Consider the following 23,519-nt stretch of genomic DNA (forward strand, 5'->3'; position numbering starts at 1 on the left):
ACAATGAGAAGTAATGAGAGTTGCCTGCCACTTGCTATCAGTCTGGCACATTGCCAATGTAAAATTTGAATACACTCAATAATGTGAGCTACCAGCTTTTTTGATGTTATGCTATGGCCCTGCATAGTACGCAAAGTCGTTGGGTATTTTCAGAGCCGTATAGTTTCACAGAGTTCCGCGACTAACGGAAGCATATATGGGAGCTCGCTCGTTTCCAAACATACAGGCTGCGCCTACTATTTTTATATAAGTTATAATAGAGAGGCGGCAACATTACCCACAAAAATTACTCCCATTGGCAGTCGCTTTAAAATTGATTGTATCATACACCATTTGAGAGAGAAAAAAATTCCCTACAAAAAGCTACAAATAACTTTTTGTCAAAGCGTAAAGTAAATGCAAAAAAAAGCGGTATTGAGAGTGAAATATGAATATTCCATTAGAGATCAGTATGTCGATCTGGTTTGTTTGGAAACAGGGATTTTTGTTTCCAGTTTTGGGTCGCGAGACTTTGTAGAGCTATACGATTCTGACAGTACAGAGCTGTATAACTTCACAGTTTTGCGAATAACGGAAGCGTATATCGGAGCTCGCACGGCTCCCAACAAACAAGCCACGCCCACTATTTGTTTTATATAAATTATAACGGAGAGGCCGCAACACTAACCAACAAATATTACTCGCATTGGCAGTCGCTCTAAAATTGATTGTTGTATTATACATCATTTGAAAGAGAACAAAATTCTCTACAAGAAACTATAAATAATTTTTTTGTAAAGAAATAAAATAAAAAAAGTGTGATGTTGAGAGCGAGTTGAGAATATTCCATTAGAGATCAGTATGTCGCTCGGGTTTGTTTGGAAACAAGCGTTTTTATTTCCGGTTTATGATGCGGGGACTCTGTGAAACTATATGGCTCTGGGTATTTGTTCTAATATAGCGATATATATCAGCTACCTATCAAATCAATCTGTGTGGAGTAGTTGATATGGTGCCGGACTTGCGACTGGGAGGGTCTGAAACTAGATCTTTTTTGGTGTGAATTCTTTATTCCAAGATTTTAATAGCTATAGCAGACAAGTCAGCTAATGCAGACAAATCCACATACGACACACATACTTTGAGAAATATACGAGTATATATAGATTTGCTTATGGCTTAGACATACAAATCAATAATTAGAATGGATTAATTTTTTATGTCAAGATTTGACTGTAGTGTGATGTTTTATAAGCGACTAACCCAGCTAATATTTTACTAGTTTTCTATACGTAAATAGGTTCAAAAACATTACATCAAAAGGGAAACGGTGACTCAGTGTAGTAAAGGATTGCAGTTGAAACACCTGTAGCTTTAAATGTTCCATACCAAATACTTGTTATAAATTTCTTGTATGTCCAACTACTTGAGCATTCTATTAGATAACACTTACCAGTTGGTGCGTCCAGCTCATAATCAGCACAGTACTGCCCCGCCACGCAAGATATAGGCGCAGAAGAACCCAGCGGACAGTAAAAACTAGGCTGGCATCTGCCACCCGTCATGTTCATTTCCAAGCAGCTGCAGATATCTATGCTGCTGTAGTTACCTGTACAAATATCCATTGCTAGATTACATGCTATAAAATAAGTGTGATGAAATTTAAACAAAAAAGCCTTTTAACAAAAATAACTGGTTGAAAATATGATAGGATTAGCAAATCTAAGTTAACTATCTAAGTTATGTATGGAAAGACCGATTACCTAACACTATAGGTCGGGCCTCAAATGCACCACCCGTACAGAACCATCCAGGATCACAGAAACCTGTTGGCAAGCTGTTGCCATAACCTTCACAGTATGATCCTGGAGGGCACATTTGACAAGCGCTCGAGTTTTCCGCCTGTAAAACACAAGGTGAGCTGATCAATTGTATAGTACTAGCAACTAATTACAATCACAGCTTGAAACAGAACACTTTTGAGAGGCAAAATTGCATAGTGGTTACAAGTGTATGAGGCTAAACTAACTGCATTGTTATTAGTGATTGCTAGATTACATGTTATATATAGTCTGCTCAAAAGACCAATAGGTCAAAAAAGCATAAAGACTCCATGAAGTGATTTCAGTGTCCTGAATCATCTCATTAGTTTATCTATAGAATTATGATTCATCTGATCAGTTTAACTATAGAGTTACGATTCATCTCATCAGTTTAACTATAGAGTTATGAATCATCTCATCAGTTTAACTATAGAGTTATGATTCATCTGATCAGTTAAACGATAGAGTTATGAATCATCTCATCAGTTTTACTATAGAGTTATGATTCATTTGATCAGTTTAACGATAGAGTTACGAATCATCTCATCAGTTTAACTATAGAGTTATGAATCATCTCATCAGTTTAACTGTAGAATTATGAATACTACTTCAGTTTATCTATAGAGTTATGAATCATCACATCAGTTTAACTATAGAGTTATGAATCATCTCATCAGTTTAACTGTAGAATTATGAATACTACTTCAGTTTATCTATAGAGTTATGAATCATCACATCAGTTTAACTATAGAGTTATGAATCATCTCATCAGTTTAACTATAGAGTTATGAATCATCTCATCAGTTTAACTATAGAGTTATGGTTCAACTCATCAGTTTAACTATAGAGTTATGAATCATCTGATCAGTTTAACTATGGATTTAAGATTCATCTCATCAGTTTTATAAAGATAGTTAATGTTTTGTATACTAATTGCTCATTTTCCAACTGAAGCCTTTGTTGCCAGGCCTCATCACAACGCCATATCGAATAACCTTTATAGTTTATACCCTTCATTAGCTAATGTAGGTGAGATCAACGCCTGCTGTTTACATATACAAGTAATATGTGTTACATACAATGCCTATACAGCTAATGCAATACTGTCACGTACCTGAGACATGTTGTTGTAAGTGCCTGGTGAACAGGGGTGCTGAGTGGCAAACTCAGTACTCTGAAGGCAGTAGTGCCCAGTAGGGCATGGGTAGTCCGTGGGAGTAGTTATGTTACCAGTGCAGAAGAAACCTGCTGGGCATGGATCAAAACTCCATCGACCTAAAATTAGTTCCACTCTAAATTTAGAAGAGGCGATAGCGTCTAACAGACTGAAATATGTTTATACTATAGCATAAATCAGAACAAAAGACTAAGTTCTAACAAGTCATACAACCTCGTGCTTACAAAGCAAAATAAATGCACAGTCATAAATCGACATACGAGAAAATCGAGATACGAGCAAAATTGCAAGCAAGTTTCTACCTTGAGATACGACAGAACGTTGTGATACAAGTCGGTCCTCCCAGCAGCCACCATGCGGCCAAGTTGTAAGTGGTTGCTTTTGAGAACATTATCGCTCAGTCTTTTTCGTCGAATCAGTTTGAAAAAAAGTTTAAAAAGTGCCAGCTAAAAGTTATAGTGAAAGCGAGGCAAGAAGTGCCAAGCCAGAAAAAAATAACAAAATATTACATTGAAGACAAAATAGGAGTTAAGTTTAGTAAAAGATTAAAACTTAGCTTTAGGTGAGTGTTTATTAAGCTAAACTCGTTCAAGTTAAATTCAAAGTTTATGCTATTTTACGTAGCGTCACAAAACTCTGATGAACGCATTGCTGTCAAGTTAGTCACACAGTCATTAGCCACTAAGTCTGTCTCAAATGGAAGAACTCCATACAGTACTGTACATGGTAATGTTAGATTATATTGCAAATGATAACCACTAAATAGGTATTTGTAACTTTGTTAGCATAGGCCGTAGGAAGGGAATTCCAACAATTAAAAACATGTTTTTCCATTACAATAACCTGTTTTAGGTGTTTTTAAGTTTAGCAACGGATTAATTTTATTTAGTTATTATATCTAGAAAATATTGCATTGAAAAATGAGAAAATGGACATATGAGCGCAGCTCCAGAATGCTTTAACCTCGTATGTCGTGAAAACCTCACGAAACCAATTCATGAGTTTTAATCAACTCATGGGTTTCAACTCTCAGAACTTAGCATTCATGACAATAAAATAATTGAAAAAAACTTCTGTAATCATTCTAAAATTTGGTTTATGGAGCTTTTATACACAAGTGTGCCTCCAATTATTTGGTGGGACAAACCATTTGTCGAGGTGTAACTGCCAGCAGGCGCAGGTACTGGGGAAGATGATCCAGTAGGGCAATAGCTTCCTGCAGGGCAAATGTCTCCAGAGCCTTTGTTACCGGAGCCTTGCTGGGGAGTGGCAGTGTCTACTCCATACTCACAGTAATGACCTCGCAGACATTGGAAGTCTGGTTCAGCGAGACCAGCTGATGTGCAAGCGTAACCACCTGAACCGACAAAGATAGCGGTATATATAGCAGTTAATGGGCTACACGAGTTGCATGATCTTCCACTTGATGTGTAATGTACAAACATACTTGTAACATTGAAAAGCTTTGCAAAGTGCTGCGCAAATATTGTCAAACAATTTTAATAAATCATCAACAGAAAACCTATAACCAATGACTTATAACAAATGTGCACATGGTGGTAGCACATGGTGGTAGCACATGGTGGTAGCACATGGTGGTAGCACATGGCGGTAGCACATGGTGGTAGCACATGGTGGTAGCACATGGTGGTAGCACATGGTGGTAGCACATGATGGTAGCACATGGTGGTAGCACATGGTGGTAGCACATGGTAGTATGTGAAATGCTTCATCAGGTATCGCAATCAAAAATGAAACTGCTACTGAACTTATAAGCAACAATGAATGCAAAAATCTTGCCTTAGTAGCAAAAGAATTAATTACTAACCTGAACATTGAGAACATTCGACCTCCTCAGAAAGTCCAGTGACGTTGGCAAATGTACCAGTTGGACAAGCAACGAGGTCATCTCCTGTACCGAGAGGACAGTAGTGACCTAGTTTACAGGGTATGGCTTTGTCTCTTTCTGTACAATAAAAGCCTGTGGGGCAAATGTCACATTCGACCGCACCTGCAAGATTAAATCATATCTATTATTACTGTGAGTAAAGGTGAGAGAGAGATTCAACACTAGGTCACACAGGTCATCGCTAGGTCACACAGATCATCGCTAGGTCACACAGATCATCACTAGGTCACACAGGTCATCGCTAGGTCACACAAGTCATCGCTAGGTCACATAGGTCATCGCTAGGTCACACAGGTCATCGTTAGGTCACACAGGTCATCGCTAGGTCACACAGGTCATCTAACTTCCTCTCACAGGTCTTACGACGCTTAGTGTTATAAACAACAGATACACAGAACAGATACGCTGAACAGATATGCTGAACAGATACGCTGAACAGATACGCTGAATAGATGCACTGAATGGATACACTGAACAGATACAATGAATGGATACGCTGAACAGATACGCTGAACAAATGTACTGAACAGATACGCTGAACAGATAGTCTCACAGACAGTCAATCAGTAAAACTTAATCGTTTTTTAAAATTTTAAATACTAAGGAGTTACGAAAAATTTATAATTTATGCTAATAAATAATGACAATAATACCAAAATAATTTATGCCCATATATATTTTAATTTGGGAAAATAAATTAAAACTATTGGAGTAAGAAATAAAATACTGCGAATTATTTGTGACTGCTTGTTATTTACTCGTGACTGCTTGTTATTTACTCGTGACTGCTTGTTATTTACTCGTGACTGCTTGTTATTTACTCGTGACTGCTTGTTATTTACTCGTGACTGCTTGTTATTTACTCGTGACTGCTTGTTATTTACTCGTGACTGCTTGTTATTTACTCGTGACTGCTTGTTATTTACTCGTGACTGCTTGTTATTTACTCGTGACTGCTTGTTATTTACTCGTGACTGCTTGTTATTTACTCGTGACTGCTTGTTATTTACTCGTGATATTTTCTTTATGTTTTGTAAATGATAATTCTTTTACCCCTTTTTGATACAAGTATTAATGATTTTACATCTACCTTTATTATATTAGTAACTTTAGCTCATGAGATTATGGTGAGGCATAGCGTGACCACATACCTGTATAATTGGTGTAGGTTCCATTAATACATGGGAGCTGATAAGATGAGCCCATTGGACAGTAATAGCCCGCGGCACAAATATCCCCGGTGATACCATCAGTAGGTGATGAGATAGATGCCCCTCCTGAGCAGTAATAGCCTGCTTGGCAATAGTCGGTAGTATTGGTCATTCCTGCATCTTCACAGTATCGGCCTAACACAAAAAAGGATAATTTTCACCAAACCATTGAGAAAAAAACAGTTCTTGCTTTGACCACAGATGATCTAAGACACACACGGATTAAATGAATGGCACATCGAAACTGACGTTTTAAATAGCTATAGCCTGTGATACCTGAAGAACATGGCCTGCAATCATCTAAGCTGCCCATTCCACTAGTTGCTAGGAATGTTCCGGGAGGGCAGGCTATCGGTGTGTGAGTACCATTAGGACAGTAGTGGCCGACTGTGCACTCATCACCATACGCTTGGTCTAAAGGCTCAGGTTCAGAGCTGCCACCCATACAGTAATAACCTATAATAGCCCTTTTTGTGTAATATCAGTTTCATAGACCTATTGTGATTTTTAAATTAACTCTCTATAAATATGCCAACAGGCAAGAGGAACCTGAAATTATAACAAACATCGAAGGTTTTAGACTGTTCACCGTTAGTCACAATGAACACGAGCACACAATTCCTAATGATCAAGCCTATTTGTGAAAAATATGCATGTTTTTTTAAAAGAAGGTAATATTAATGCGATGCCTTGTACTAGTTGCTAAATACCCACCTGCATAGCATTGGCCGGAGAGAGAGCTCATACCCAACTGTGAGCAGTAGTATCCAGGAGTGCACGGTTCGCACTCGCTCGAATTGCTGAGACCAGTTATGTTGTTGAATGTCCCACGAGGACATTTAGTTCCCGTCACGCTGCCGGTAGGGCAAAAGTTTCCCAATGGACAAATGTCCCCTGTTAGACCATCGGTAGGGCTGGCAGACTGCGCGGCAAGGGTGCAGTAATAACCAGCCTCGCATAGGGCAGTCTCTGCTACATTTCCTGTACAATTATACAGAGAGTAACTCAATATAAGAATGATACTCAAGTCAAACTGTAAGATGTAGAGGAACTTCGTGACCAAGCAACACCATACAAAGTTTATAGAGACAGGTTACACGCAGCACAACATGCACAAACACGATGCAGACTTAGTGCTTTATGGGGTTGTAAGATGCTATTACATTATTTTTAAAATATTACAAATATAAAAAAATTCAGCAACTTAGGTCCAGAGAAAACAGTCCATTAATCAGAGTACATAGCATAGATTACAAGTTATACTACTAAGTTGCATTCAATGCATGTGGACTACATACAATGCTCTATATTTTCATCAATAATCGATAATCAAGCACAAATGACTAAGCTAATATGAAGTTCATGAAAGCAACTTTTGTAAGCTGCACAGAGAAATATAGGGATCATTTTTACAGATGTCAAAATATGTAAGTAGAGCCTCTATCAGTTCTTCTAGGATAAGCTACAGCTACCATTCAAACATGTATAAAATGAATACAATGAATGTACACTGTAACGAGTTGCACTGTACACTAGACACAGAACAGGAAGTTCAGACACAGAGCAGGAAGCGCAGACGCAGAGCAAGAAGTGCAGATGCAGAGCAGAAAGTTCAGACGCAGAGCACGAAGTGCAGACACAGAGAAGGAAGTGCAGACACAGAGCAGGAAGTGCAGACACAGAGCAGGAAGTGCAGACACAGAGCAGAAAGTTCAGATGCAGAGCAGGAAGTGCAGACACAGAGCAGGAAGTGCAGACGCAGAGCAGGAAGTGCAGACGCAGAGCGATGTACCAAATGCAAATGGACGGTTTTTTATAGTTGGTACAAGTAAATTGCATCAATATATTATAAAAATAACAAATCTAATTTTGTACTCAACAGGTTTGTTTTAATAGTTACTAGCTTACGGTTAACAGATAACTTTGAATCATAACTAAACAATATGCTGATAATCTTCAGTTCCGCAGAACATTTCTTGGTAGTAAAAAATTTATTGTTAATTTGTAGAAGCTACATGTATGATATTGTGGTGAAAGCCAGCTGGCCCTGTATTTGGGCCAGCTCTCTGAGACGACTCGGCTCATCTCGGCCGAGCTACCAACAAAGAAAAAAGAGACTGACTTGGCACTCGGTAAAAGGAGGCGAAGCTTACTTCGCCGTAGTGCTTATATAAGTGCCTTCTCTGTATATGTCCTTCACTGCATATATTGCCTATATATACAAATACATGTATATGTATATATCTTGACTACGACTATGCAGGTAATCTGAGATTAGTGTAGGACTGTAAAACCGCCTGTCCGGCTTCCTTTACAGCATGTATCATGATGTTTAAATTCATGTTTATGGTTACATTGTTATATTTTGCAAGTCTTCATTCTGTAGAGTTCTCTGCATTCAGTTTTTGGTGTAGTTAGGAAAAACTACCAGTGCAATCTATACAGTTCACGATTCGCATGTTTTTGTATAGTAAAGGAAAAGAGAAAGGCAAAAGCATATCATCACGACGCAATGAGATATTGGAACCAAATTGTTTAAGAACTTCATACCTGGTCCGAGGCAGTAATATCCAGGGGTACACGGAGTACACTGCGTTTCATTCCAGAGCCCAGACACATTGCTGTATGTACCAGGAGGGCACATGTACTGATTTGAAGTTTGTGTTCCTTCTCTGCAATAAGAGCCTGGAGGACACAGCTCTGGTATATCCACTCCTCTATAACTTCGGTACCTGCCACTGAAGTTTCCTGTGAGCGTCATATTCTCCGCATCCAACACCTCGTAGTCTCCTGCAATTGCATAGAAGACCAGTGGTATCTATTAGCGTAGGTGTAATGGTCCAGTGAAACAATCAACATGCCAATACAGCAACTTAACCAATCGTTTCTAACATAAGCCTGCTACAACTCGTGCACCAGCCTTTCTCACCTCAACACTGTATAACCAAACTTTCTCATATCTTTCAGCGAAAAGGAATTCTTAACCAATGTTATATCATGAAAACCTCACGTAAATGTCAGCAAAAGGCAACAAGGGAAGACTATCGAGTACAGAAAAAATGCATGTTCCCACATTAGCAATGTTTTACTTCTCAACAAACACTCCTAGTACATGAGAGGAATTTGTTTACCAAACAATACTTCGCCATCAGAGGATTTGTTACGATACCAACCTATAGCTTGGCAGTAGTATCCGATGGGACACTCATCACAATAATCCTTCTTCCAGTGCGACTGGTAGTAGCCAGATGGGCAACCACTTTCATTATGAGAGCCCTGAGGACAGAAATGACCAGGAGAGCAGGCGAGTCCGACCGGACGCGGCGCATCAATTCCTGCAAATGTAAACCATTCACTCATGAATTAGCCAACCGATTATTGGAAAAATAAAAATTTCCATCGATTGATTCGTTGACTAGTTGGGCCATAGATAATCTGTTGTAGGCAAATGAACAAACACAAACCTTCAGGACAGAAGTAGCCAGCATCACACTCCCCAACGGGTACAGAATTTCCATAACCTGAACAGTAATAGCCAGGAGAGCATGCCAGGCATTCTGTCTCATTTCTGTTTCCAGTTGTATCTGTGTAACATATGTATTATACTGTATATTTAATAGAGTCAGCAGTCTATGTAACACATGTTATACTTTATATTTAATAGAGTCAGTAGTCTGTGTAACACATGTTATACTTCATATTTAATAGAGCCAGTAGTCTATGTAACACATGTTATACTTTATATTCAGTAGAGCCAGTAGTCTATGTAACCCATATGTTATACTTTATATTTAATAGAGTCGGTAGTCTATGTAACATATGTTATACTTTATATTTAATAGAGTCAGTAGTCTGCGTAACATATGTTATACTGCATATTTAATAGAGTCAGTAGTCTGTGTAACACATGTTATACTTCGCTATCAAAGAATTTCAACATGTTTTTTTGCATTGACTCTGAGATATTAATCTTATAACACTGATCTATCTCTATGCGTATTTAAATTGTTTATAGCATTTGACATTTTAGTTATTTAGAATTTATATAATAATGCTATTGAGCGTAATTATTACGAATACACTTGGCGTCTCATATAATACCCGGTTTACTTTCCAAGTTTGAAAGGAAACACGACATCTAGCGATTTATTATTAGGCATATTTATACATATTTATTATAATGGCATGTAGTGCCACTTGCTCAAAGATTTAAAAAAAAACAATTTAAAATGAGCATCAGTCTTGGTTTGTTACAAGCTTCCAGGACCAAGTACCTTTATCAGTTAATAGGTAGGCCTACAATCACAAAGGACTGTCAGTGTTAACATGATAGCGACTAACTACAATACTTTATGCGTATTAACATATACCATTCACAGGGTTGACACGCCAACTTTTCTCTATTCATTTACAACTGACCGCATTATGACTTTTGCCTAGAGGTTTTATCGCCGTAATCTTGATCTCATAATTTCTATTGTTTTGCTAGAGAGTCCGATATATCTCAAAAAACACTTATTATGGAAGTATATGAAATGTAGCAAAAGTACTTGTGAAAGTGCCAGGAGGACAGAGTTGTTCCACAGATGTGCCCTCAGGGCAGTAATGTCCTGTTCGACATTCTACTGGGTTTTCGATTGATGCTTCTCCTTCACAGTAGTAACCTGCCGTACAAAAACCTGTAGGTGAGGCTAGCCCTTCAGTCGCGCAATATGTGCCTGGATCACAAGGGATGGGGATGGCAGAACCCTACAACAACATAGATGAGGTGGCTGCTGATGCAATATGTACCCTACAACAACATGGATGAGGTGGCTGCTGATGCAATATGAACCCTACAACAACATAGATGAGGTGGCTGCTGATGCAATATGTACCCTACAACAACACAGATGAGGTGGCTACTGATGCAATATGAACACTACAACAACATAGATGAGGTGGCTGCTGATGCAATATGAACCCTACAACAACATAGATGAGGTGGCTACTGATGCAATATGAACCCTACAACAACATAGATGAGGTGGCTGCTGATGCAATATGAACCCTACAACAACATAGATGAGGTGGCTACTGATGCAATATGAACCCTACAACAACATAGATGAGGTGGCTGCTGATGCAATATAAACAAATATATACGAAAAGTAAAATAAGTGTTGGCTTGGCGAACTGTATAGTTCGCCTTGTTATAACTACTAGTATGACTGTATGGTTCACCTTGTTATAACTACTAGAATATGACTGTATGCCTCACCTTGTTATAACTACTAGTATGACTGTATGGTTCACCTTGTTATAACTACTAGTATGACTGTATGGTTCACCTTGTTATAACTACTAGTATGACTGTATGGTTCACCTTGTTATAACTACTAAAATATGACTGTATGCCTCACCTTGTCATAACTACTAGTATGACTGTATGGTTCACCTTGTTATAACTACTAGTATGACTGTATGGTTCACCTTGTTATAACTACTAGAATATGACTGTATGCCTCACCTTGTTATAACTACTAGTACGACTGTATGGTTCACCTTGTTACAACTACTAGTATGACTGTATGGTTCACCTTGTTATAACTACTAGTATGACTGTATGGTTCACCTTGTTATAACTACTAGTATGACTGTATGGTTCACCTTGTTATAACTACTAGTATGACTGTATGGTTCACCTTGTTATAACTACTAGTACGAGTCCGACTGCATGCCTCACCTACCTATAACTACTAGTATGACTGTATGTATAAAATGTAAGTCTTGTGAGACAATACCGTTGGGCAGTAGAATCCTATTGGGCAGATATCTCCAGTAAAATTATATGCGTATATGGGGCAGATAGAGTCATGTGAAGTCAGGTTACTGTAGTACATTGGTCTGTTAGAGTAGGAGCCTCTCGTACAGTAATAACCCTGCTCGCAGTCTCCGTCTGGTACTTCGCTAGCTTCAGAGCTGCAGTACTTTCCACCTAAAACATTGAGTAATGTATTGCATGAAGCTTGCCGATATAAATATCAGCGTCTAGGATAGATCTTTCACTAGTTAGCCAGTTGAGCAATCAGTTTGACTTCAACAGACTTTCTAAACTTTTCGACCTCGATATTATATTTATTAGAGATGCAAACATGTAAACATGATACAGCTCACTAGCAGACTACTCTGGACTAGGAGTGATTTGAGATTTCTCCAGATGGATACGCGCACAATGTATTCAAAAATATATATTTTGGCCTGTGGCACGAAATAAGCATTCATTTAGTCCTACATGCATCTATGAGAATGAGGTTATTTTCTACGTAATGTTCTCAGCAACATGTTCCCAATACGATAATTACTCCATTGAAGACCTATGGAGTTCAATAAAACATTTTTAACACAAACAGAATGCCTTTGTTGATGCAAGAGTTCTTATAGCCTGAAAACATTAAACTGTTTATAAAGCTCCTTAGCAGCAGTCTTTAATGATCAACACGAGTTTATCTATTGTCAATGAAGCTGACTCAGCCATCGAATATCCTTGTCTACCCAATACTACCAGACGCTTACAACTTCGAGGTGTGTATGTAAAGAATCTAAACGCACCCAATGATTTCCAAGTAGAGATCTATGATGTCAAGAAGTAAAAAGCTAGATCTTACGTGGACAAGGAATGCAGGCATCTAAGTCTTGCGACCTTGTAACATTATTGTATGTGCCGGCTGGACAAGAGTACTCATAGGCACTTGTAGTGTTCTCTGGACAGTAGGCTCCTTTAGGGCAAGGAGTATCCATATAGGTAGTAGCATTTGATAGACAGTAGTAGCCAGCGGGACAAGCTTTGCACAAGCTAAGGTGGGTTACATCAGAGTAGGACCCTTCTTTACACAGAATGGGGTTGGATGAGCCTTGCGGACAATAGCTGCCCATCGGACAATAGGCTGCAAGAAGTTATATCACTATATACATGTACATGTAGTAATTTACTAATAGAGTGCTGGTTATAATTTGAAGCATGGTACACACAAGGGAGTCCCCTGATCCTAGATCGGATTAACAACTTTCCAAAGACTGTGAAAGCGCTTAGAGCAGCACAATTCATTTTGAACTGAATATCAGGTCGAAGCTTCAAGTTCGTAGAACTCCATGAAAAAACATATATCAAATAGAGTAAACTTTTTTAAAGTGGTACTTGAGAGGTAACTGAAAGAACATAACGATTGCAGCACACCGAGAATTATAGAGTGTGTATTTTTGTTATGAACAGAACAACAAATAGTTTTGTTGTAATGCTCTTTGTTGCCGAGTAGAGAGAGTTTTTTAGCTTCGTTTATTTGTAATCCTCCATTACTAAGAATTTAAATCAGTGTATCATTAGAAACTAATTCTCTGTTAACAGCCATTTTTTATTTCTCGGTCAGTGTGAATTACCCTTGGTATTTCGGTGATATCTCAAGAACTAATCGTCCAATTAACTTGACATACTCCTACATAAACAGGAAGTGCAACTCCTACATGAACAAGAAATGCAGACGAACAAAGTTAAACTAAGCAGCCGAGTTTACTCCGACGTAAGATCAGGTTGGAAAACAATTAGCCTGATTATCTCAGGCCCAGGCTTCTAAGTGTTAGTGAGGGCTGGTGATAGAACTCTAGGTGTTAATGAGGGCTGATGATAGAACTCTAGGTGTTAGTAAGAGCTGATGATAGAACTCTAGGTGTTAGTGAGGACTGATGATAGAACTCTAGTGTTAGTGAGAGCTGATGATAGAACTTTAGGTGTTAGTGAGGGCTGATGATAGAACTCTAGTGTTAGTGAGGACTGATGATAGAACTCTAGTGTTAGTGAGAGCTGATGATAGAACTTTAGGTGTTAGTGAGGGCTGATGATAGAACTCTAGTGTTAGTGAGGGCTGATGATAGAACTCTAGGTGTTAGTGAGAGCTGATGATAGAACTCTAGGTGTTAGTGAGGGCTGATGATAGAACTCTAGTGTTAGTGAGAGCTGATGATAGTACCTTAGGTGTTAGTGAGGGCTGATGATAGAACTCTAGGTGTTAGTGAGAGCTGATGATAGAACTTTAAGTGTTAGTGAGGGCTGATGATAGAACTCTAGGTGTTAGTAAGGGCTAATGATAGAACTTTAGGTGTTAGTGAGGGCTGATGATAGAACTCTAGTGTTAGTGAGGGCTAATGATAGAACTTTAGGTGTTAGTGAGGGCTGATGATAGAACTCTAGGTGTTAGTGAGGGCTGATGATAGAACTCTAGGTGTTAGTGAGGGCTGATGATAGAACTCTAGGTGTTAGTGAGAGCTGATGATAGAACTCTAGCTGTTAGTGACAGCTGATGATAGAACTCTGGGTGTTAGTGAGGGCTGATGATAGAACTTTAGGTGTTAGTGAGGGCTGATGATAGAACTCTAGTGTTAGTGAGGGCTGATGATAGAACTCTAGGTGTTAGTGAGAGCTGATGATAGAACTTTAGGTGTTAGTGAGGGCTGATGATAGAACTTTAGGTGTTAGTAAGGGCTGATGATAGAACTCTGAGGTTATCCACCGTTAATAGCAGACAGCTAGCTGCAGCAAATAGTTGTTTGACATTGTGTTGATTTACTAACAGGAAATGCCTTATCATTCTTAACTTACATCCATCTCCAGTGTTGTTCATTGAAGGAGCAGGAGTGTCCACTCCTTCTCTACAGTAATAACCTGCATAGCATTCTGGCCCCACAACACTCATGCCTGCAGATGGGCAATAATGGCCTCCGTCACACTGAAGACACTGCGAGCTGTCTGATAGACCCAATCCAGGGCTGTAGGTTCCCTACAAGGCAATAGAAAAATGGTGCAAGAATTTCGAATCATTGCAATGCTAACACCAGCTATTTACGTTATGAACTTTATAGGTAGCGTTATATTAAATACAATATGAATAGTAGATTAATGTATCACATATGTATATATTTTTTTCCTCTTTAACTCCAGCTGAGTGATCGACTGTCAGAGTGCAGACTACCCTGAATTGTTGATTTAGTAAAGAGTGCAATTCAAAGTTGATTGTCCCACCTTCTTTGGAAATTGGACCCAAAACTTTTATTCACAGGCCACACACTCTATCACCTATTCTCACTTGTTCAGAGGTCAAGTGCTCTATCTCCTGTCCTCATTGGCAACTATAGCTCCACCTCTTCTTTACAAAAATTTTAAGAGAAGAAGAGTCTGAGCCAAGGTGACATAAGATTTTTTTATATGTATGATAATCACGAAGAAATCATTAGCAAGCTCACATGCACCTGTCAAGCACAGTAATGCTGCTCAAGTAAGCATCCCTTTACACCCAAAGAATATTCCTACTGTAACTAGATGAAGCTTACTTGTGGGCACAAACTGATGTCATAGCCTGTTGTTCCTGGACAGATTTCACCGGGTGGGCAGGCAACAGGCCAGATCGCACTATTGACACAGTAAAATCCAGGAGGACAATTTTCACACTGAGCAGCTTGAGTTGTGTTCATATATGTACCTGAACAAGATTATAAGGAGAGTTTATAGAAGGAAAGATCATCCATTATCTGTGCAATTGTTTAACACCCCTTTAGCCTTTAACTTATGTTATGTTGACAAAAGCTATCGGCAACACATAAAACACATTGTAGTTGAAGAAGCTTTCAAATCTCTACTCTCAGACTTCTGATATTGATATGTCTACTCTCAAGTTTGTTGATATTGATATATCTACTCTCAAGTCTGTTGATATTGATATGTCTACTCTCAAGTCTGTTGATATTGATATGTCTACTCTCAAGTTTGTTGATATTGATATGTCTACTCCCAAGTCTGTTGATATTGATATGTCTACTCTCAAGTTTGTTGATATTGATATATCAAGTCTGTGGGTGTTGATATATCTTCTCTCAAGTCTGTTGATATTAATATATCTACTCCCAAGTCTGTTGATATTGATATATCTTCTCTCAAGTCTGTTGATATTGATATATCTTCTCTCTAGTCTGTTGATATTGATATATCTTCTCTCAAGTCTGTTGATATTGATATATCTACTCCCAAGTCTGTTGATATTGGTATATCTACTCTCAAGTTTGTTGATATTGATATGTCTATTCTCAAGTCTGTTGATATTGATATATCTACTCTCAAGTCTGTTGATATTAATATATCTACTCTCAAGTCTGTTGGTATTGATATATCTACTCTCAAGTCTGTTGGTATTGATATATCTACTCTCGTCTGTTGATATTGATATATCTACTCTCAAGTCTGTTGATATTGATATGTCTACTCTCAAGTCTGTTAATATTGATATATCTACTCTCAAGTCTGCTGATAGCCTATTGCTATGTCTACATCTTAGGCTGTTAACTTTGGCAAAGATTAAAATCCTTTAATTTTAATTTGTAAAAATATTACATGGAACAACTTGTGTAAATCATGTCACCTATTACTTAGCTCATTGAATACTGATGATGAGCAGATTCTATTAATTGGCCGAGTAGATATTTAGTAAGCGTTGTTAGCTGTCTATGTAAATTATTAATAATCAATATACTGCTCGTAGGGGTTCTACCTTGAAAGACAAAAAATCATTTTGTTCAAAAGGTAGTAGAGCCAATCAACTGATAACTGTCAACCAAAGAAATGCTATCACAAAAATGTTTAACATACCATCAGCACACGGCACTGGAGCTGGAGACATCTCAGGACAGTAGTGACCCGGTGGGCACTCGTCTCCAGTCACGCCATCAAGTGGCACGTCTGTAGTTGCGTTGAAAGAGCAGTAGAAACCAGGAGAGCAATAGCCAGTCCAATTTGTAAGACCCATGGTCTCACAGAATTTTCCACCAGGACATCCCAGACAGTCAGATAGATCTTCTTTTCCTGTTGAAGAAAAAAACATCAGTTGCTGCACAAAGCGGAGAAGCTCAGGAAGTGGTTCGAGTAATCTTATTCCTGTCTCTATCAATCACACGGGTGTAGATTATGAAATAAATATAACTTAAGACAAAATGTCTCTCCTTAGGAGGATATCAGCAAAATTCCTAATAGCAAACAAGCCCATAAATATCTAGAGCTTGTAAAATATTTGCTCAAACATGATCTTGGTTGAAGTGGCCTCTTTTATCACATACAATTATCAGCATAGAGGTAACAAAAAGTTAACAATTGAAAGTATATAGCTGACAGACCTGTGTTAGGGTTGTAGGTGCCTGAGGGGCAGGCACTGGGCGTACCCGTACCCAATCCGCAGTAATAGCCAGCAGGGCAGATGTCTCCATAGAGCTGAGACAGAGGGTTAGCTTCAGGAGAGCCAAGGGAGCAAAAGTGTCCAGGGATGCACAGTCCAGATGGCTGTGTCAGTCCTGCAGTGTCAATCCATGAATATGACTGGTTGGGAACTATTTAGCGAGCAAGACGCTCTACATTGCGTGTTGACTCACTCTCTTTAACACATGCTATTCAGTCAATGGAATGAGCGTATAAATACGATGGACTGAAACCGGTGAAGGCATTAAATCAACTTGTGAGAATAGATCATAATCTCACCATATTCTTCACAATAATAGCCTGTGGTACAGGGTACACACTGGGTAATGTTCTCTAGTCCGTAAGCGTTGCTGAATGTACCAGCAGGACACATAACACCTTGATATGATCCTCGAGGACAATAGAAACCTGGGAGACATTCATAGCCTGTATAGTTGTCAGCAGGAGTAGCATTATGGGCGCCCAGTGAACAGACATAGCCAGCGTCACATTGTTCAAATGGTTCAGTAAGTCCTGTAATAGAAGGAATGAGTTAAGAAAGGCAAGGTGCATTTATACATACTACAATATTACACAGAAGCAATGCTAGGACACGTCTAGAATGACATAGAAGAAACCCTTGCATAAGTTCATTTGGAGATTTCTAGCAAGGAAAGCGCTTTCTCAACTAAAGTGCTTATGCAAACAAACTTATGGAAGCAACCTAGCAAGTCAAACCAAAGTCATATCTAGATTCAAATCTGGATAAATTTTGTATTACAAAAATTACAAAATATAAAAATGTGGATATGCTTACTATGACAGTTGCAAATACAGATAAGCACCAACCTTCAGTTGGGCAGTAATACCCTCCATCACAAAGGTTACACCCTGCACTTGACTCCAGCTCGGTTCTGTTACCATAGGATCCAACAGGACATGGAAATTCATGCTTTGTCTCTGTATTGAGCAGACAATAGTAACCTCTTGGGCAAATGGTTGGTGTGACAACTCCAACTGGTACTACTTCTGTAGGGTCGCAGTAACTGCAAGTGGTATAGGAAGCTATGTGTCACAGCAAATGTGTATATCAGAATAGCTAACAATAGTATACTTTTCCATATTATGAGGTTACTAGGTTCCAGTAAGAGGGATGCTTATAAAAGCACCAGGTAACCTACATGTATGTGCAGCAGCTCTGAGGCTTGGGCAGCTAAATACCTTTCACATGACCGAGATCACATGACCAAGATCACATGACCAAGATCACATGACCAAGCCTAAAGATGTTCTATAGAAAATTTCTTCATCATTATGATAAAAACAAAGACGTTTTTATTCAAGTGTCGAATAAAAATTTGTACATGAAACCTTCGAATTTTATCAACTGATTCAAGCTCATTTGACAAATAAGGGTTAAAATCTGTCGAAAATTAATTTACTAGAGATTTCATGGCTTATCGAATGTCACAAATCTCCAGTTAACAGCCAAGGTTCTACTGCCTTAAGCCATCAAGGCACTCTATATTGTTCTACTGCCTTAAGCTTGGTTCCCATATCGATTGCGATACTCTGGCGGTAACTTGCGCAGCAAAACGTTTGCAACGTTAGTCTCGGCGACATATGTTCACATAATAGCTGCATCGCTAACCATAATCGCGTAATCAAATAAATTGTTCGTTAGCCATGCCATTTCTATAATGGTGACCTTCACCCGTACAGTGCATTTCGGGAAGGTTTTGCCTGCGGTCTTTTGCAAAATTTGAACAGCGCTGAACTATTGCGATGCCGCCGGCAACTACCGGCGGACTTCGGCAGTACCTGGCGTGTAGGTTCCCATTTCACCGCTAATAGCCTGCGATGCTGTCGTCGGTGCTTTGCGACGTATATGGGAACCAGGCTTTAGGCCACCTATGCACCCTGTACATGTATTGTTCTACCGCCTTAAGCCACCTAGGTACCCTATATTGTTTTACTGCCTAAGGTCACCAAGATACTCTAAAAATTTGTGTAAACTTGATCTATAAAGCATAAAGTACGCAAACTTGAGCTATAAAGCCGGGGAAAAGGTGTTCTCAAGTTGCAAGCAATTATCTTACTTATGACAATATGGCAGGAGTAGTTACTAAGTACTATATTTGGATTAATCGCTCAGAGAGTTTAGCTGCAAGCTCATGATGTTACTTCAGCAATAGAGGTGAAGATTCTGGATTAACCAATATCATATTTGTATAACCAATCAGAGGTTTAAAACTTGACTTGGTTTAAACTCTTCATTCTGAAATCAATTCAATAAAACCCAGAAACATGAATAGCAAATTCAAAGAAAGTTAAAACTAATCTAAGATTATACTAAAAGAAATTGACTTGTGTTTGCCAACGGAGCTAATGATCATGAAATTTATTAGAAGGAACACGAGAAGAGGCTGATACCCAAGTATATGAAAGTAGCATGAGAAACACTTACATACAAACAACCTGATTTATGTTTAACGGCTCTTTTAGTGATCTTTGCCAATTGTTGATGTGATATACATGTATGTTGATATGATATATGTTGATATGATATATGTTGATATAATATATGTTGATGTAGTATATGTTGATGGTATATGTTGATGTGATACATGTTGATATAATATATGTTGATATAATATATGTTGATATAATATATGTTGATATAATATATGTTGATATAATATATGTTGATATAATATATGTTGATATAATATATGTTGATATAATATATGTTGATATGATATATGTTGATATAATATATGTTGATGTAGTATATGTTGATGGTATATGCAGTTGATGTGATACATGTTGATATAATAATATATGTTGATATAATATATGTTGATACGATATATGTTGATGTGATATGTGTTGATATGATATATGTTGATGTGATATATGTTGATGTGATATATGCATATTGGCAAACTTAAGTAATGTTCAACTAGATAGCAACTAATGCTGTGTTCATGCAATGCTCTCTCTCTGCACCTTCCTGGTAACTATGGCAATGATAAACACTCTGTTGACAGTAAGTCAGCATAGTGTTTCGGTAAAGCTTCCACTAATGAAGCGGAGATAAGTTAATGGCAACAAAGCAAAATCATGCAAATCAACAAGCATGAAATTTTATCTTTACAAGCGAACGCTGCCTATACATCATGGGTACATTATACTTTCTTAAAATGAACAAACGTGTTGAATGAGTGACATTCTTACAGGGATTCTTAATTATTAAAGGGGATGAAAACGGGGTGAACCCGTATACACTTCTGAAAAGCTGTATCTTCAATCAATAGCACAAATGGTAATTAAGCAATCAGCAGTAGGTGGTCATTCTATAGTTGTAGTTGTCACATTGCGTATTCTTTGGATAACAGCCATAATAATGTCTCACATCGGCTATGAATATGACCTAATGGTGACTTGAAACCACACATGTTTTGAAGTCTTTCAAGCCTAACATTCATGCACATTTTACTTTAGCATGTAAATTTGTTATCAGCAAACACAGTTCAATAATATCTTTATGCATACCTTCCAGGAGGGCAGTCTTTGCAATCAGACTGCAGTATTTCATCCTGGTAGTACCCATGTGTACAGGCATATGGCTCTGGTGAACCCACTGGACAATAATGTCCAACTGAACAATTATATTGCATGGGTGAAGGCTCTGATTGGCCAGCAGGGCAGTAATAGCCGGCATCACATGGACCTTCAAATAGTGAATTACGCAAATAGTCCATATGCACTACGTGTTATTTAAACTTTAAACCTAGTATAGCTACACAGTTTAATATGTGACTTAGGAGTGTAGACTTAATATGTGACTTAAGAGTGTAGACTTAATATGTGACTTAGGAGTGTAGACTTAATATGTGACTTAGGAGTGTGGACTTAATATGTGACTTAGGAGTGTAGACTTTATATGTGACTTAGGAGTGTGGACTTAATATGTGACTTAGGGGTGTAGACTTAATATGTGACTTAGGAGTGTAGACTTTATATGTGACTTAGGAGTGTGGACTTAATATGTGACTTAGGGGTGTAGACTTTATATGTGACTTAGGAGTGTAGACTTAATATGTGACTTAGGAGTATAGACTTAATATGTGACTCAGGAGTGTAGACTTTATATGTGACTTAGGAGTGTGGACTTAATATGTGACTTAGGAGTGTAGACTTTATATGTGACTTAGGAGTGTAAACTTACCAGTATTGCGGTATTTACAGTACTAGCAAGCCAACTAGCTGATAAGAGAAGGTAAGAGGGGAGGCCATACCTGTGACATTAGTATTGTTGGTGCCTGAGCAGTAATAACCGGCAGTGCAGAGCTCACAGTATGTTATGTTGGGATTACCCAGTTCATTGCTCATTGTGCCACTTGGACATGGGGTGGGTAACGGAGAGCCCACAGGACAGTAATGACCTACTGGACAAACAATCTCGACTGGACTCACCGCACCTCCCGGACAATAATAGCCAGAATGACAGTCTCCAGCAGGTTGTGACATCCCATAAACCTGGTTATATAATCAATATGTTTTAGAATAGCAACAGAACATACTACAACCATACTAAAAAGTATAAACCCTGTAAGTCTGTTGCTCATCAATGACTGTTGGAACACTAGTTTGAAAACTGTAGCCAAAGTTCCTTAGGCTCTTTATGAACTCCAGATGAACATTCCTTTCCTTTTATCTTACTGATTAACAATGGTGGAAGTCATAGTTGTAATAAAAGTAGGTAGCTGTAATAGTAGCAGAAATATAGTAGTAATAAATGTATATTAATATGTTTTATATAATATATATAATATATATATTATTTATATTTCTAATATACTTATTAATAACTATATTATTAGTAAATATTATTAATATATCAATAACATATTTATAGTATATTTATTAATATATTATTAATGAATAATATTAGTAGTATTACTACTACTAAATTTTGGTAAATGGGTGGTCAGTTACTTATGAGTAGTCAGTCAGACATCAGGTGGGTCTCATGGATAGATAAAACAAAAAGTAAATACTTAGGTAGACACTAACAACTATAAAGTGTACATTTCCGTTGTTTTATCCTAAGCTAATAATAGAAAGCAAATAAGGAAAGTTTCAGTCATAAAAGTACTCGATAACTTGAAATGTCTTCAAGAATATTCAACAAAATGAACTTACATGACAATACTGGCCATATGTACAGTCGAGTGGATATACCGATCCTTGAGGACAGAAAGACCCAGGCCAACACTTGCCACCGGTATAGTTAGCAGCTGGGCAGACGCAATCTGGTAGGTTGGATGAATTGACAGGAGGGGTGGGCTGATACTCAAATGAGCGCCCTGTGCAGTACCAACCAGCTGAGCAATTTCCTGAAGGGCTTTCCAGACCATCAGCTATAATGTTTTAGAGTGAAAGGTTTGTTAGCAGTGATCAGATCATGAGTTTCCTCGGCAGCAAATGCATAGACGATGAATAAAAAAACACGTCAATAATGCCAGCTTCCTATTCTACAAGGTGACTTCTCAGCTGCTCTCAAGCAATGAAACTGTGTTATAGCCACAACACGGTTATAGAATGAGAAAAAAGTCTTCAGAGATTATATTCGCTACTTACTTTCACAGTATTGTCCTGGTGGGCAATCCTTACAGTCTTCTATAGCATCAGATCCTTCGACAGGGTTATACGTTCCTTTTGGGCAGGGGTTCTCATAAGCGTAAGTCGTCCCAGCTGGACAATAATAACCAGTTGGACAAATTTGATAGTCATAGTGTGTTGAGTTTTCTGAACAGTAGTAGCCGGGCTGACACTGAGAGCAAACAGCTTGTCTCCACATGGCGCTAGAAAAGATAATAACATGTAATGTATCAAATTGTAACACTGAGTCACGTAAAAATAATTTCTCGACACTTGAAAGCAACTAAGTTAGCAGTAATTTTGCAAGCAGTGCACGTACCTGAAAGTACCGGCAGGACATGACAAAGGTCTCTCAGAGCCAATAGGGCAATAATATCCTGGCATGCATTCACCACCTACCCCAGTGTTATTGCTGCTTGGGGCCACGGTATTTACTCCTGTGAAATACATTGTCAAGAAGTCATACAATATACTTCTAAGTAAAGGGTAGCAGATGTTCTTGCAT

The 23,519-nt window shown here is 38.3% G+C and overlaps 1 protein-coding gene across 1 annotated transcript in view; it reads right to left on the reverse strand.

The window, feature by feature from the left end:
- LOC137386781 (uncharacterized) overlaps positions 1-23,519 on the reverse strand; it is a 168,532-nt gene that overhangs the window by 60,939 nt on the left and 84,074 nt on the right. Inside the window, 25 exon segments of the mRNA XM_068072928.1 lie at positions 1,433-1,588; positions 1,743-1,881; positions 2,917-3,077; positions 4,127-4,336; positions 4,808-4,990; positions 6,040-6,234; positions 6,376-6,555; positions 6,814-7,080; positions 8,650-8,889; positions 9,273-9,434; positions 9,564-9,683; positions 10,650-10,848; positions 11,883-12,076; positions 12,747-13,025; positions 14,732-14,909; positions 15,460-15,608; positions 16,769-16,981; positions 17,290-17,463; positions 17,648-17,881; positions 18,197-18,393; positions 20,903-21,080; positions 21,649-21,889; positions 22,556-22,773; positions 22,994-23,217; positions 23,334-23,451. Coding sequence (XP_067929029.1) covers positions 1,433-1,588; positions 1,743-1,881; positions 2,917-3,077; positions 4,127-4,336; positions 4,808-4,990; positions 6,040-6,234; positions 6,376-6,555; positions 6,814-7,080; positions 8,650-8,889; positions 9,273-9,434; positions 9,564-9,683; positions 10,650-10,848; positions 11,883-12,076; positions 12,747-13,025; positions 14,732-14,909; positions 15,460-15,608; positions 16,769-16,981; positions 17,290-17,463; positions 17,648-17,881; positions 18,197-18,393; positions 20,903-21,080; positions 21,649-21,889; positions 22,556-22,773; positions 22,994-23,217; positions 23,334-23,451 — 4,809 coding nt within the window.

This window comes from Watersipora subatra, chromosome 1, assembly GCF_963576615.1.
Source record: "Watersipora subatra chromosome 1, tzWatSuba1.1, whole genome shotgun sequence".
NCBI classification, from domain to species: domain Eukaryota; kingdom Metazoa; phylum Bryozoa; class Gymnolaemata; order Cheilostomatida; family Watersiporidae; genus Watersipora; species Watersipora subatra.